Here is a 13,302-nt window from a genome sequence, read left to right as displayed (position 1 = left end):
GTAGTAGCAGCATCAGGAGCAGTAGCAGCAGCAGCATTGAAATTCCTGCTCCTTGTTTGGAAGCAGGTAGTTACGATTCACCATTCTTAAGTTCTCAATCAATAAGAACAGTCTACCAGTCAAGTGCTAGAGTATGGTTTCTATAAACTTCTATGGTACAACAGAAAGTTCCAAACTTAATGTCTGTCTCTCTTGATGAAGTCTAAAGCATAATTTCCAATGCATGTTCCAAAATTCCCATATCGGTCAAGCACACATGTATAGCTGCAAATTCGAATGTGCGCAAACAAAAAAAAAAGCATGGTACTTGCTCAGCTATCCTTCACTACATTGCTCCAAGTTGAGTGGAACATCAAGACCTCCCTTAATTAGTTTTGCTCAGGATTAAAAAAATAAAATAAAAGCCTTCTGAAGATTTAAGACCACAATGCTTTGTGGGTCAGAAAACAAAATTGGCTTGTCAGCTCTGCTAATATCATGTTCAACCTGAGGCAGCTTGCCATAGGTCCTGGATAGTTAAACCTATCTAATATTTCCTGCCAAAAAGCCAGAGTGAAATATTTTAAATCTAGAAGATTCCACAACAGTTCTTACAACTGAATAAAGCTATTAAGTCTGAAAAGTGTACACTGAGTTATGCTGGCAGTCAGAGAAATGTAGGGTAAAACTAGGCATGACAGTGACAGCTATGTGTGTTTATTTGTACTTCTGCCATATTCATATATATAGCAAAGTGTAAGGGTATCTTGATTTTACCTTCAACTTGTGTGTGAGTGAAGGGAACTGAGATCTTTTCCACCTTACCTCCCTACACTCCACTGCTTCAGACACTTTTCTTCCTCTGCAGATAACATCCTGCATTGAAGCTGGTCCGGGGGAAAATGTACCCAGGACAAAAAGAAAGCCAAGGGATAAGATGCCATTTTTAAAGTAATACCAACAAATGCCAAATTTTTATGTAAAAGGTCCCCCTGAATATGAATGGGCCAGATCTATACAAAAAACAAGACTGCTGCCATAAAATGAAGTTTTGCTTTTAAGCACTGGGGAAAAACAAGAACCAATACCTGATACAAGATAGATCTGCAAACTGCAAATCTATGTAGACTTATCTAGGACTAAGCCCTACTAAACATAATGGACTTACAGAATAAGCATGCATGAGCATACCTTTTATAAAGACAAATGGTTTTCAAAGCTTTTCTTTGCAACAATAATAACACAGAGAAAAGCTAAGTTTGATGGCATGGACATTTCAGCCCATCTGCCAGGAGCTGCAGCTTCCACTGTAGTCTCACACAAGTAGTGTGCACATCCATTATACATGCGCCTGGAAGTTATACAACCATGTTCCTAAAGATGTACTATAAAGTGGCTGAAAACCTCTACTACATTTATGCTAGACCCATCTTTCTGAAGTTGATGCTATTCTCACCTGAATCCTTACTCTATACCAATTCCTCAAACTATCTGGATTCTAAAGAATAATCACATTTTGAATGGATTTGAACTCAATTTGTCAATACATCTTATTCAGAAATACCGATATTAGATAAACAGCTTCACTGTGAAAATGAGAGATGAAAAGGTTGAGGGCAGATTTAAGTGGCATCTGTATAACAATGTTAGAACACTTTAGAAAGAATAATGCAAAGTTTGCTTGCTATGTAGGCAAATCAGTTCAAGTCAAGCAAATGAAGATGCTTGTGATTAATTCAGGCCACAATTCACCATGCACAGTAGGCAAGCATCTTCCAACACAGCACATGCACTATCAAGGCTGGATCAGGGTGGTTAAGCCCCTGGAGTGATTCCTAAAACAAGAACTCTTGGTGCACATATGTAAGCTATCTAGGTATAGTGTCACAGAAGAAGAAAAAACCCCACAATATATACATTGCAATATTCAATACATAGCAACACAAAAATCTTTTGACCATGTGAACCTATGTTCATCCCTGCAACTTCAGTGAGACCAACAGCTTGATCTCATGTAATTTTACTGCATAAAATACTGATGATAGCAGAAACACTAGGAGATTCAGAATAGAAAAATATCGCTGTGTTAGTCCGTAGAATCAGTATGTAGAGAGATCCTGTAGCACCTTTGAGACTAACTAAAAGAAAGAAGTTGGCAGCATGATAGACGTCAGTCTGAAGGAGTAGACTGAAGTCTACGAAAGCTCATGCTGCCAACTTCTTACTTTCAGTTAGTCTCAAAGGTGCTACAACATCTCTCTACATAGGAGATTCAGAAACTGAATAGGGAAGAAGCTACACCTCTTTCGATCAGTTTTGGGCTTCTAGCCAGTGACAGGCCTGAATAAACTGCACTTTTGTGATTCCAGTCCAGTGCATTCCATATAGACACTATGTTTCATCTGGGCCCCATATGAATTATGGGCTCTTGGTGGAAAATGTGACTGCAGTAACTAATTGACTCAAAATCTCAGATATCATTCTTGGCTCTGGAATAGCCATCAACACCAAACTGAATGTATGTTCATATTAAAATGTGTTAACCAGTGTAAAAATACAAAAAAAGTCCAAAATGGACCAAGCTGCACTTACCGGCTCTGTTAATGTCATATCTTTTTCCAGGAACTGTACAACACAATAGGCCAGCTAAAACACATGGATGGTTTTAATGAGTTTGCTGATTAACAATAACATTGCTTGCATTCTCTTGTTTTCAAAAGGCAATTAAACATATTGAATACTATGTGGTTCAAGCACTTTATTATTAAATCCACGGACAGAAATTTGTGTATTATGTCTGTGAATTATGTATTATTAATCTAGGTCTCCCAGTGTATTATGACCCGAGAGACCTAGATTCAAATTCAGATCTCATGTTTGTTGTTTCTCTCTCATTACTTGAAAGAGAGAAAACTGATCCAGAAAGTATCCAACTAAAGCAGGGGGTGGCCGACTGTGAAAGGCTAAGGTTTTGCATTTGTTCCCTGGAAAGACCTTGAAGGGCTACATCCCCCAATGCTCTGACCTCTAGAAATAAAATTAAAACTTTGTCCTCCACTAAGGGAGGGCATAGAGGACATTTTCACTATGTTTTGGGTCTTCCTAGGCCATATTAGACACAGGAGAAGCCCCTTTTAACAACAGGAAGTATGCAAAAGTCACTTTCTGTTCATTTCCTTTTTCAAAAAGGGTTCCTCTAGGGCCTCCTAGAAATGTGGCCAAGAAGCTTCCCATGCCTTCTAGAGAACATTTTTGGGGCAGATGTTTTTTGGGGGGAAATCTCAAAATGTTTTTCTGATCTCTGAGGGGCTTCCAAATATGGTGGAAATGACCTTCACATCTCCTAGAGGTCATTTTAGACCCAAAAAATGTTTTGTAAAAAAATGGCCCCCAAGGGCTCTGGAGATCACATGTAGTCCATGGCCCTCATTGCCCACCCCTGATCTAAAGAATAGCTTTCTCTCATATAGTCAGGATGGATATCCCACATACCAATAAAGTGAGGCTCTCTTACTTTTGTTTGTTAATGTCTCCTCTGTTCAGGGTCAGAGGGAAACCAACGCAATTTTTGCACCCAGCCCACCCAATGTTTTTCCATGGGAAGGAAGAATAACAGCCAAAGACATTCTATGGACATGATCCTGCTATCTAGTCAGCATGTGAATTTGTTACCACATTAATGTTTTACTTGAAATGTATCTTTTAAAATGGTTAAAATGAAGCTAAAGAATTCTCTGCTATTTCCTACTAACCAAATTTACTCAATTATTTTTAATAACTTTACTCCCCATATAAGCAGGCATTTCATCGCATATGGAAATAGTAGTTCCCATTTCCCCATTTTTAGCACTGCAAAAAACCTATTTTTATAGTATAAAAGTTCATAAAATGAACCTTCATTATGTAGTTGGCCTGTTTCTGAAGCATGGAGAAGAATCTGAGGGTGGCCATAAGAAATATTTGTCCATATGCACTATTGTTAATGAGGCATTTAAAGCCATATCTCTGGAGACTATCACACAGGGAAAATCAGGGGATTAAATAGGCATTTTATGAGAAAGTCATGTGACCGCAGCGAAAATTTTCAGACGATGTCACGATCTAAGAGGACTTATCCCGGGAAGAACCAGGAATACTCCAGCCGCACACCATTCATGGGATTTCCCATGAATTGTTTGTTGCTGGAGCATTTCTGGTTCTTCATGGGAAAAGTGTGTGAAAATCTTTGCCGCGACTGCATGACTTTCCCGGGAAAATGCCTTTTTAATCCCCTGATTTTCCCACATGTGACAGTCTCCTCTCTCATGCATTTATTTTAAACATTCATTGTACATTCAGATAACAGATCAATTACCTATGAAGATAACTAACTGATCAGGCACACTTTGATACAGTATTTTCTTTGGTCAACAGTAGTTCTACTGTCTGATATATTTTAAAAATATACATAAACTTTAAACTGAAATGGGCTGACTTTTGTCATGAGAATCAAAGGCATACAATCAAATTTCTGAATATTCTAGTCAAACCTTAGAAGGCAGTATTTCTGCAATTACAAAAGGTGATTTTCTCAGACAAACATACCTGTGCATGAAATAAAGCTAATCCCTTTGCAGTATGCATAGGAATAAGAACCTTCATAAGAAACTGTTTATGTTCTGCTTTCAGTGGCAATGCAAAACCATTGATAATACTGGAAAAAACAAAATCACACAAAGCAAACTATTACTGTATAATACTAAATTTAAAAAGTAATGTAAGTTTACCACAGGATTGGTCTATCAATGCATTAAACTGCAAATTTCTTTGGACAGATTTTGTGAGATCTGGCTGTAGTAGTCCATAAACATGAGCTTGCTACAAGTTCTGGGCATAACCCCCCATTAGCTGTGAGGATCTGTTGCATTTTAACCTGCTTCTGAATATTATAACAATGGAGCAGGAAAGCCCAGGCACTGCTTGTAAGGTTTGCTTCCCCATCTTAGCAATCAGCTGTGCATGCTGTCAGCCAAGAAAAAGGGCAGATTTAATGTAGTCAATTTTGTATCAATTCCAGACAGAAGATGGAAGTAATATATTAAAGGTAACATCATTATCATTAACAAATCTATCATTGCCATCAATTTAGTAACAAGAGGATTTTTAAAATTTTTATTTTTAAGCATTTTACCATGAATGGGGTAAATGTTAGGGTTTTTTGCATAATGAATAATAGATGACTGGGAAGCACTCCTTTTGTGGTGATTTAGGAGCATTATCAGGCATTTTTGTATTTTAAAAAGTATTTTTATGTTCAAATTCAATTTAAAAGTTAGCATATTACAAATGAATAATATTATGCAATGCATACAATTATCAGAAAACAACATTCACTAACGTGTGCTTTTTAAAAAACTAACATTCCCAGGTTCTGAACAACATTTCCAGGCTACTTTTAATAATTTTCTATAACAGGCACACAGATTCCATTACATTTGGTGTAAAGGTAAAGGTTTCCCTTGACATGAATGTAGGGGGCAGTGTAGGGGTGTTCTTGAGCCAACTGTAGGAGGCAGTGCTCATCTCCATTACTAAGCTGAAGAACCAGCATTGTCCGAGGACTACTCCAGTGGCCATGTGGCCAGCATGACTGCACTGAATGCCGTTACCTTCCCACCACAGTGGTACCTATTTATCTACTTGCATTTGCATGCTTTCAAACTGCTAGGTTGGGAGGAGCTGGGACTAGTGACAGAAGCTCACCTCATCATGTGGCACTTGGGCCTAGAACTTCCAACCTTCTGACCGTATGATCATCAGAATTGGCATCTTAACCACTAAGCCAACATGTCCCTATTTGGTACAAGGGGGGGGGGACCCAACTACATACCAATGATTACATTTCTCTTTTATGGCATATACATATTGCACTGAGCTATAATAAAACAGGTGCATGGATGATTAAATGGAACTGTTTGCTCACAGTTTGTAAACTAGCACCAATATTACATAAACAGACTTCAACAAGACTTTTCCTTTCTTAACTTCCCCTACACCCCCCCCCCCCCACACACACACACACTATCAATTTGTCTCAAGGTTCCTACAGGCAAAGAAGATTGAGGAGAAACTTAGTGGGCTTTAGGGAGAGGGAAAAACCACTGTAGCAATGGGTAAGCAATGCTGGATATAACCCTGCATGTTTCTACTTTAACAGAAGAGTTCCCCATATAGGGAATTCATAGTGAATTTAATATTTAATAATCTTTAATATTTTGAAGAAAGGTTTTAAGTTCAATGCTAAATTCAGACTGCTCCAGTTTACTGACCATAATGTTGCCTCTTTGTGAATACTCTTGAAAAGAAATACTCTGCTATAGCTGAGACAGATTTGAATGTGAAAGACTGGTGTTTCTGTGAACTGCTGGTACATCAAAAGTCATGCAACTGTTAATTCAATTATTAAGAACTGGTTTGAGGAAAGACAGACAGGCATTATAGAATATATGCTTAGCCAACTTATGTTCCATTAGTCATCCCAGAAGTACAACATAACATAATATTTTGAAAAACTTAGTTTGAGAGGCCACTTGGAAACAGATTTGAAACTCAGCAGCACAGTGTGGTCATTAAGGGATGAACCTGAAGCCACTCTCTGGAACAATATGTGAATGCCCGACATATTAAAGCTAGCAAGAGGAAGAAAAGTGCAACATTCAGGGTTAAGCCAGATAAGATAATGGCAGCATGCCAAAGGGCTTGAAATGCCACAGCCACATAGAAAGGGTCCAATTCTTAACAGTAAAAGGGAAACACTAGTAATGAGTAATGAGCACCTCTCACGTTTTCTGTTTATTCCCCTTATGTCATCTCCAAGCATTTTCTCTAATTTGAAGTTATATCTCGTGTTAGAACACGGCTAAAGAGAAAAGATCTAGGGAGATATGCTATTGATGGAAGGAGCCAGAAATGATGCTCTGTATTCACCACCAGCATGCCCTCATTTACTATTAAAATCAGATTCCCTACCTAAATTAATGGAACCAGTAGTTTCTCACTCAAGGGACAAAATGAAACAGAGTCCATCATGTCTTTTGAATACAATCCCAAATAGTTTTATGCTTTGTGCCAGCAAAGAAACTGGGGGCGCAAACCACAGATGGATGACTATTTGATTGCCTAAGTAATGAAAGAATAAACTTACCTTCCTAGTATCTCAAGGAGTTCAGCAACACCATTGAAATGTTCTGTTTCATATATAAACCTGTTTGAACATATTCTCAATCAATATAAGAACAAAACAGAAACATGGAAAAAAATAATACAAAAACATTGCATCTGACAGCTTTTTATTTTGAATGCATTTTGTCCTAAACTTGAAATTGAATATGCACCCCAGACGTATGCCAGGCATTAGGCACTGAGGTATTACACTGGATCCTTGTTATCCGCTGGAGTTTGGTTGCAGGATCTCCCGTGGATAACAAAATCCGTGGATGCCCAAATCTCAATAAATATAATGGCATAGCAAAATGGTGTTCCCTCTATAAGATGGCAAAATCAAGGTTTGCTCTTTGGAATTTATACTTTTTTAAAAATATTTTCAGGCCATGGATGCTTGAATTAATGGATAAAAAAATCTGTGGATAAGGAGGGCCGACTATAACTAGAGGAGTGTGCTAAGAAAGCCTTAGTAAAGATGCAAACCATGCTGCAACAGATAAGTTGCACCACATATATTTTAAAAATAAATAAATGAAACCATTTACTATATTGTACAACACTGCCCTAGCTCTACAGGTAGGTAGGTCAACTATTAATTGTGTGTAAAGGTCATATTGAACTAGACATCAGATTTTGGTGCATGCCACCATCAAAAAAATGTCATTTAGTTCTCATGAAAAACGTTTCTCATTTGCATATAGGTTCTTTCTAGAACTTTAATGAGTAGGGAGCTACTCCATTTGTTTTTAACTCTTGTTCAGACATGTAAGAAAAACTTCAGAGCCTTAATCTGGGGTATTTTCTGACTCCAATAAGAATTTCAGTATATTGCAGGACATAAAAATGTCTTGTGGCCACTGAAATGCTTTACAAAACGATGGGCATTCCACAATATCCAAACACCAAGAGCCAGAGAACATATGTTCATATTAAGTAAAATTCTTGTTCTGAGTAGCTATTAACCTTCCTTGCTTGCAAAAAACGTGCCCAGCAAAAATGCAGTTGATGTGTTGGAAAAATCTTTATCCCAATCTTTTGTTTTCTGTTTTAAAAAGAGCAAAATGCAGATGAAAACAGATGCAGCTTGGGGGAGGTTTTTACAACTTTACAGATGACGATGCCATAAAATGTATACCTTATAAGTCTAGCTCTGTGTGAGTTATGTAACAAATGTGACTCTGGGGGACAAAAATATCTCATCCAAGTGTATGAGGAATAAAATCATGAAGAAAACACACAAAATAATATAAAGCTTTACTAACATAGCAAAACACACTGTAAGTCTGTGCAATTGAAAGGGTTCAAAATGATCTAATTTTCCTTCCAGCCTATTTTACATGCTTAAGTACTACTACCACCTAGCCTTTTAAAAATGCATTCTTCTTCATAAAGCCATACCAATAGCAATTCTTTGATGAACTGGCCATTTTTGTAATAGTCGTCAATATTTTACTCTAAACTCTTCTTGGGCTGCACCTTCCCCAAGAGCTCCCAAATATCTCTATCTTGAGCCTTCCCAAAATGGTGACTGGAAGTAACATTGCATCACTTTCTGTTGCCTTCTTCAAGAGTCTAATTAAAACTAATTAAAATTCAGGTATTTGAGGGTGCTGGGGGATTTTAGAGGGCTTTCTGTGTCAGGCTGGAGAAATGTTTGCATATTTGGGGGCTCTCTGCATATTTTGTTCAGGGGAAAAACTGCCTGAAAATTATGGCATTTTTAAAAAACTGGGGGGGGGTGTGTGCAAATTTTGGGAGATCGCTTATGTTAGATGATTTCTGTTTATTTTATCCTATATTATCCAAAAGGATAATTAATAACTAGGTCTATTATTTGCATAGACCTACCCTGGCAACTTGTAGAGAATCCCTATATTGAAGCATGTTTATGGCCTAAAAGTTACAACTTCATTGGACTTATAAGTAAAACACAATTCTCCCACGTGACTAGCACTGACTGACAACTTATTGTTTCCCCTTCAAAACCCATTGGGTGATATTCACTTGACAAGGCCAAAGGAGAGGTTACTTTCAGTTTCATATCTAAAGCCTCCTGAGTCCTGCTCTGTTTTATAAATAACCACTGCTGTATGCTGTACATGCCTTCAGTATATACAATCTTTTGTTTCTGAGACTGAAGATAGTTCCAAATGAAGCTTTTACAGTGCAGTTAGTCCCTAAACAAAATCAGGAGAAAGAGGGAGCCAGATGATTTCCATTTTTAACTCTGCCATATTTTCCCATCACTCCTAGCATTTTGCTAAAAAAAAATCACAAAGTATTTTCCATCTGGAAACACCATCTGCAATTATCAAGGTACTGTACTTCATACCTTTATGCCTGCATACCCTGGGGCTAGAATGTAGAAAGCCAGTTTGCCCTTTGTATCTGTAAAGAGTGCAATTCACACCAAAAAGGATGGGAATCATGTGACCCTCCAGATACAGGGCTGAAACTCCCAGCAATCTTAGCCAGCATTGCCAATGATGAGGAAGACAGGGATCTGTAGTTGAACAACAACATCCAGAGGGCAGCATGATTCCCACCTGAAGTGGGGTACAGTTTATTCACACGTTACTCTGTTCCTATGGAGTCAATGTGGTGTAGCGATTTGACTGCTGGACTATGACTCTGGAGATCTGGGTTCAAATCCCAGCTTGGTCATGGAAATTCAATGAGTAACCTTGGGCAAGCCACACTCTCTCAGCCTCAGAGGCTGGTAATGGCAAACCCCCTCTAAAGAAAGATGCCAAGAAAATCCTGTGATAGGGTTGCCATAAGTTGGAAATGACTTAAAGGCACATAACAACAACAACATCAACCCCTGTTCATATGCATACTTTCTTGGAAGTAAGTGGCACTTTAATGGAAGTTAATTGTGCACAGAAAAGTAAAGCAGGTGGGCTGCACATGTTTACTAGGGAAGGCAGAAAGAACTTACAGAATTTTCTCAATACTTTCAACAAAAAGACTGTTGAAAGTATTGAAATTTTTATATGCATTCCTTCTAAGGATATGTGAATGAATTTTTAAAGGGATGTGTACATTAGTAAAAAATGATAAACTAATGGTTCTGGAAAAATAGTATATTTGCAAAATTAACTGAAAATTTGATAAAGAGCTATATATTTATACCTGAGAAAAATATTGTTGATTTGTTTTCTGATGAATGCTCTTAGTCCAAGGAATTTGCCATAAATTCGATGAAGCACTGTTTTTAGGAAGTCGCGCTCTCGTGGATCTTCACTATCAAAAAGCTCCAACAACTATTAATAAAGTATTGCTTATTACTTCAGCGTCCAGTAAATAGAAAACAACACTGCCTTAATTCCCTCCCAACTGCTCCATTGTAACTGAATATAACAAAAACATTCATTTTATGCACACATCATGAGTGAGGAGCTCTCAAACCCCTTTAAAAGCTGGGCCATCAAAAAAATTATGATAATAAAAATATACAGTAAGGTCATGCCTTTATTAAGACCAAACAAACCACCATGTGACATTTTTCTGCTACTGCATACTGTGTTATACAGAAACAGAAAAGCAACAGCATTATTGTAATATAATAATTTCACATTTTGGGGAGGGGAATGTAACCCTATTAATCTCTTACAACAAAAAAAGAGTACCTGGGCACCTTAAAACCAAACACACTGTTTGGCATAAACTTTCATAGACTGTAGGCCACCGATGGTTCAATCTAATGAAGTGGGATGCAGTCCATTAAACTTATGCCAAAGACAATTTGTTAAGCTTTCAGGTGCTATAAGACCCTGTTAATTCATGATCTATTTTGATATGTGAAGACAAATTACATTTACACACATATAAGCCTACTTAAGCCCCTGAAAATAATGACCTCAATCCAGGAACAAAAACTGTAAGTTGCATAAGCAAATGGCACCAGAGGAAGGGCTTAGCAGTAATAAAGAATTTAAAAATCACACTATTCAGTGTGACAGACTTGTGTAACACACTCTGAAACAAGATAAGAATGGCAATGTTTCTGTAGTTTGCAGTCACACAGTTTAGTTTCTCTCTCTACACAATATCAAGTAGCTTGCATCCTAAGTTCTCATGAGTGGAACTCTATCCCACTCCCAGGACACTAGTGCTGGTACAAGATAGTGGAGAGGTAGTCACCAATTTTCTCCACTCCAAAATTTACTCCAGATGTTCTGAGGATATGCTTTGGAACAAACTACTATCAAGAGTTTGAGAAGCTTTCTTGCTTCTTCCCCCAGTGGATGCTTCTTGGGGCCTGAATACCCACCAACGAAACAATTTTCCCTTCCACCCACAGAAGGGATACTTACGATGCAAGATATTATCTTTAGCAAAAACCAGTAAAATGTTATATATTTAGATAAATAATTTACCTGTTGTACAAATTTCTGGTCAATATAACGCTTTGCAATGCTAGGCTGGAAATCAGGGCTCTCTAAAAATCTTAGTAAAAATTCATACACCAGCTATGAAAGAGTAAGAAAAAACATGTTTAAACAATACACTGTCATATGCTGCAGATTCCAATTTTTTTAGTAAAGAACTAACTACATATAAGGCATGCTAGAATAAAGAAATGAGTTCCTTGCAAAATCTAATATGCTGGTACTAGCTAATTAAATTTAAAATTGTTCATTCCTTCAAGAGGCCACTTCTTGTACTGTTTCTCCATAGTTATCACTCAGGATGCATCTGCACTGCAGAAATAATCCAGTTTGATACCACTTTAACTGCTGTGGCTCAATGCTATGGGATTCAGGGAACTGTAGTTTTGTGAGACATTTATCATTCTCTGTCAGACAGCACTGGTGCCACATAGCATTGAGCCATGGCAGTTAAAGTAGTGTCAAACTGAATTATTTCTCTTCCAACTCTATGATTTTATGATTCTATTTCTGCAGTGTGGATGGAGCCTCATTTGGCCCAAAAAACCTCTCTCAAGTATGGTTGAAGGCAGAATGTTTTCCAGATTACCAAACCAAATCAAACATGTTCTTGAGCTTTTGCCCCACATCCTGTAGTTTGGGCTATGCTCCTCCCACTCACTCCAATAGGCAGGAAATTAAAAAAAAGAGAGATCTTCTGGTGACCCCACATGGGTGGAGCTAACCCTAGAAAGCCAGTCTTGTTCCATCTATTACTCCAGGAGGATGTGTTTGCTGTTGCTCTGCAATTTCTTCACTACAGCCACTCCAGTCCTATTCCTTCTCTTCGTTTCTCTTGCTGCCTTGGAAGCATGAAGAAAGATTTAATATGCCAAGGGCTCCCAGGATTGGAGAAAGGTCTTGGCTTTGCCAATGACTCTCCCTCTCCTCCAAGGCTGCCCTCTTTCATGGTGGGAGCACAAGGGATTTCTACAAACAGCTTTGCAGCACATGGGAGCCGTGGGAACAGATGGTGAGGGGTATCCCCTCCATGTAGGGTTGCTATATCCTGCCTGGGGGTGGGACATTCCCGCTTTTCAGCCGGGTGGGGAGGTCCCATCCCGGTTTCTTCATTGACCCAGGTTTGCCCCAGGTTGGGTAGGCTGCCACTGCGGCGGCGGCGGCTGTTGCGTGCGGCCACTCCTTTGGCCGAGGCGCGTGACTGCTCTTATGGCTGTTGCATGTGGCTGTCGCTGCGGCAGCAACACAGCCTTTGCCGGCTCGCTGCCCACCGGCACTTCCACTTGCCCTGCGCACTCTCGCATGGCCGTGTGCAGGGCTAAGCAGGAGGAGTTCATCCATCTGTCTAGGAATAATGCCAAAATGTCCTCCATTTTGAGCATGCTTAAGAAACATGCATTTATATTAATGCTTTTTAAAAGTATTAAATTTTTCCTGTGTCCTCCATTAAAAAAAAGTCCTACATTTGGGTCTGAATTTTGTCCTACATTTGCCCCAGTTTGGAGGTTGACAGTTATGGCAACCCTACCTCCATGTCTCTGTTTCTCCACATCACCTTTTCCCAGCCTGTTTAGGGCCAGAGATCAGTTAGGAAACTGGCCAGAAGTTATGGAAACTTCCCTTCTCAGCATCTCTGCCCAGCCCATTTAGGGCCTGGGTTCAGAGGACAGGCCAGCCAAAAGCCATGGCAAAGAGTTTCTCTGCATCACCTCTGCCCAGCCTGAAA

At 38.8% G+C, this 13,302-nt stretch overlaps 1 protein-coding gene across 1 annotated transcript in view; it reads right to left on the bottom strand.

The window, feature by feature from the left end:
* Window positions 1-13,302, bottom strand: part of PPP2R5A (protein phosphatase 2 regulatory subunit B'alpha) — an 84,451-nt gene that overhangs the window by 18,086 nt on the left and 53,063 nt on the right. The window contains exons 4-8 of the mRNA XM_042445961.1: window positions 11,565-11,657; window positions 10,318-10,448; window positions 7,163-7,222; window positions 4,564-4,672; window positions 2,572-2,625 (exon numbers count right to left, since the gene is read on the bottom strand). Coding sequence (XP_042301895.1) covers window positions 2,572-2,625; window positions 4,564-4,672; window positions 7,163-7,222; window positions 10,318-10,448; window positions 11,565-11,657 — 447 coding nt within the window. The remainder of the gene's footprint in view (window positions 1-2,571; window positions 2,626-4,563; window positions 4,673-7,162; window positions 7,223-10,317; window positions 10,449-11,564; window positions 11,658-13,302) is intronic.

The sequence above is a fragment of the Sceloporus undulatus genome, chromosome 1, assembly GCF_019175285.1.
Source record: "Sceloporus undulatus isolate JIND9_A2432 ecotype Alabama chromosome 1, SceUnd_v1.1, whole genome shotgun sequence".
In the NCBI taxonomy this organism is placed as follows: Eukaryota; Metazoa; Chordata; class Lepidosauria; order Squamata; family Phrynosomatidae; genus Sceloporus; species Sceloporus undulatus.
This window is presented reverse-complemented; position numbering and strand designations above follow the sequence as displayed.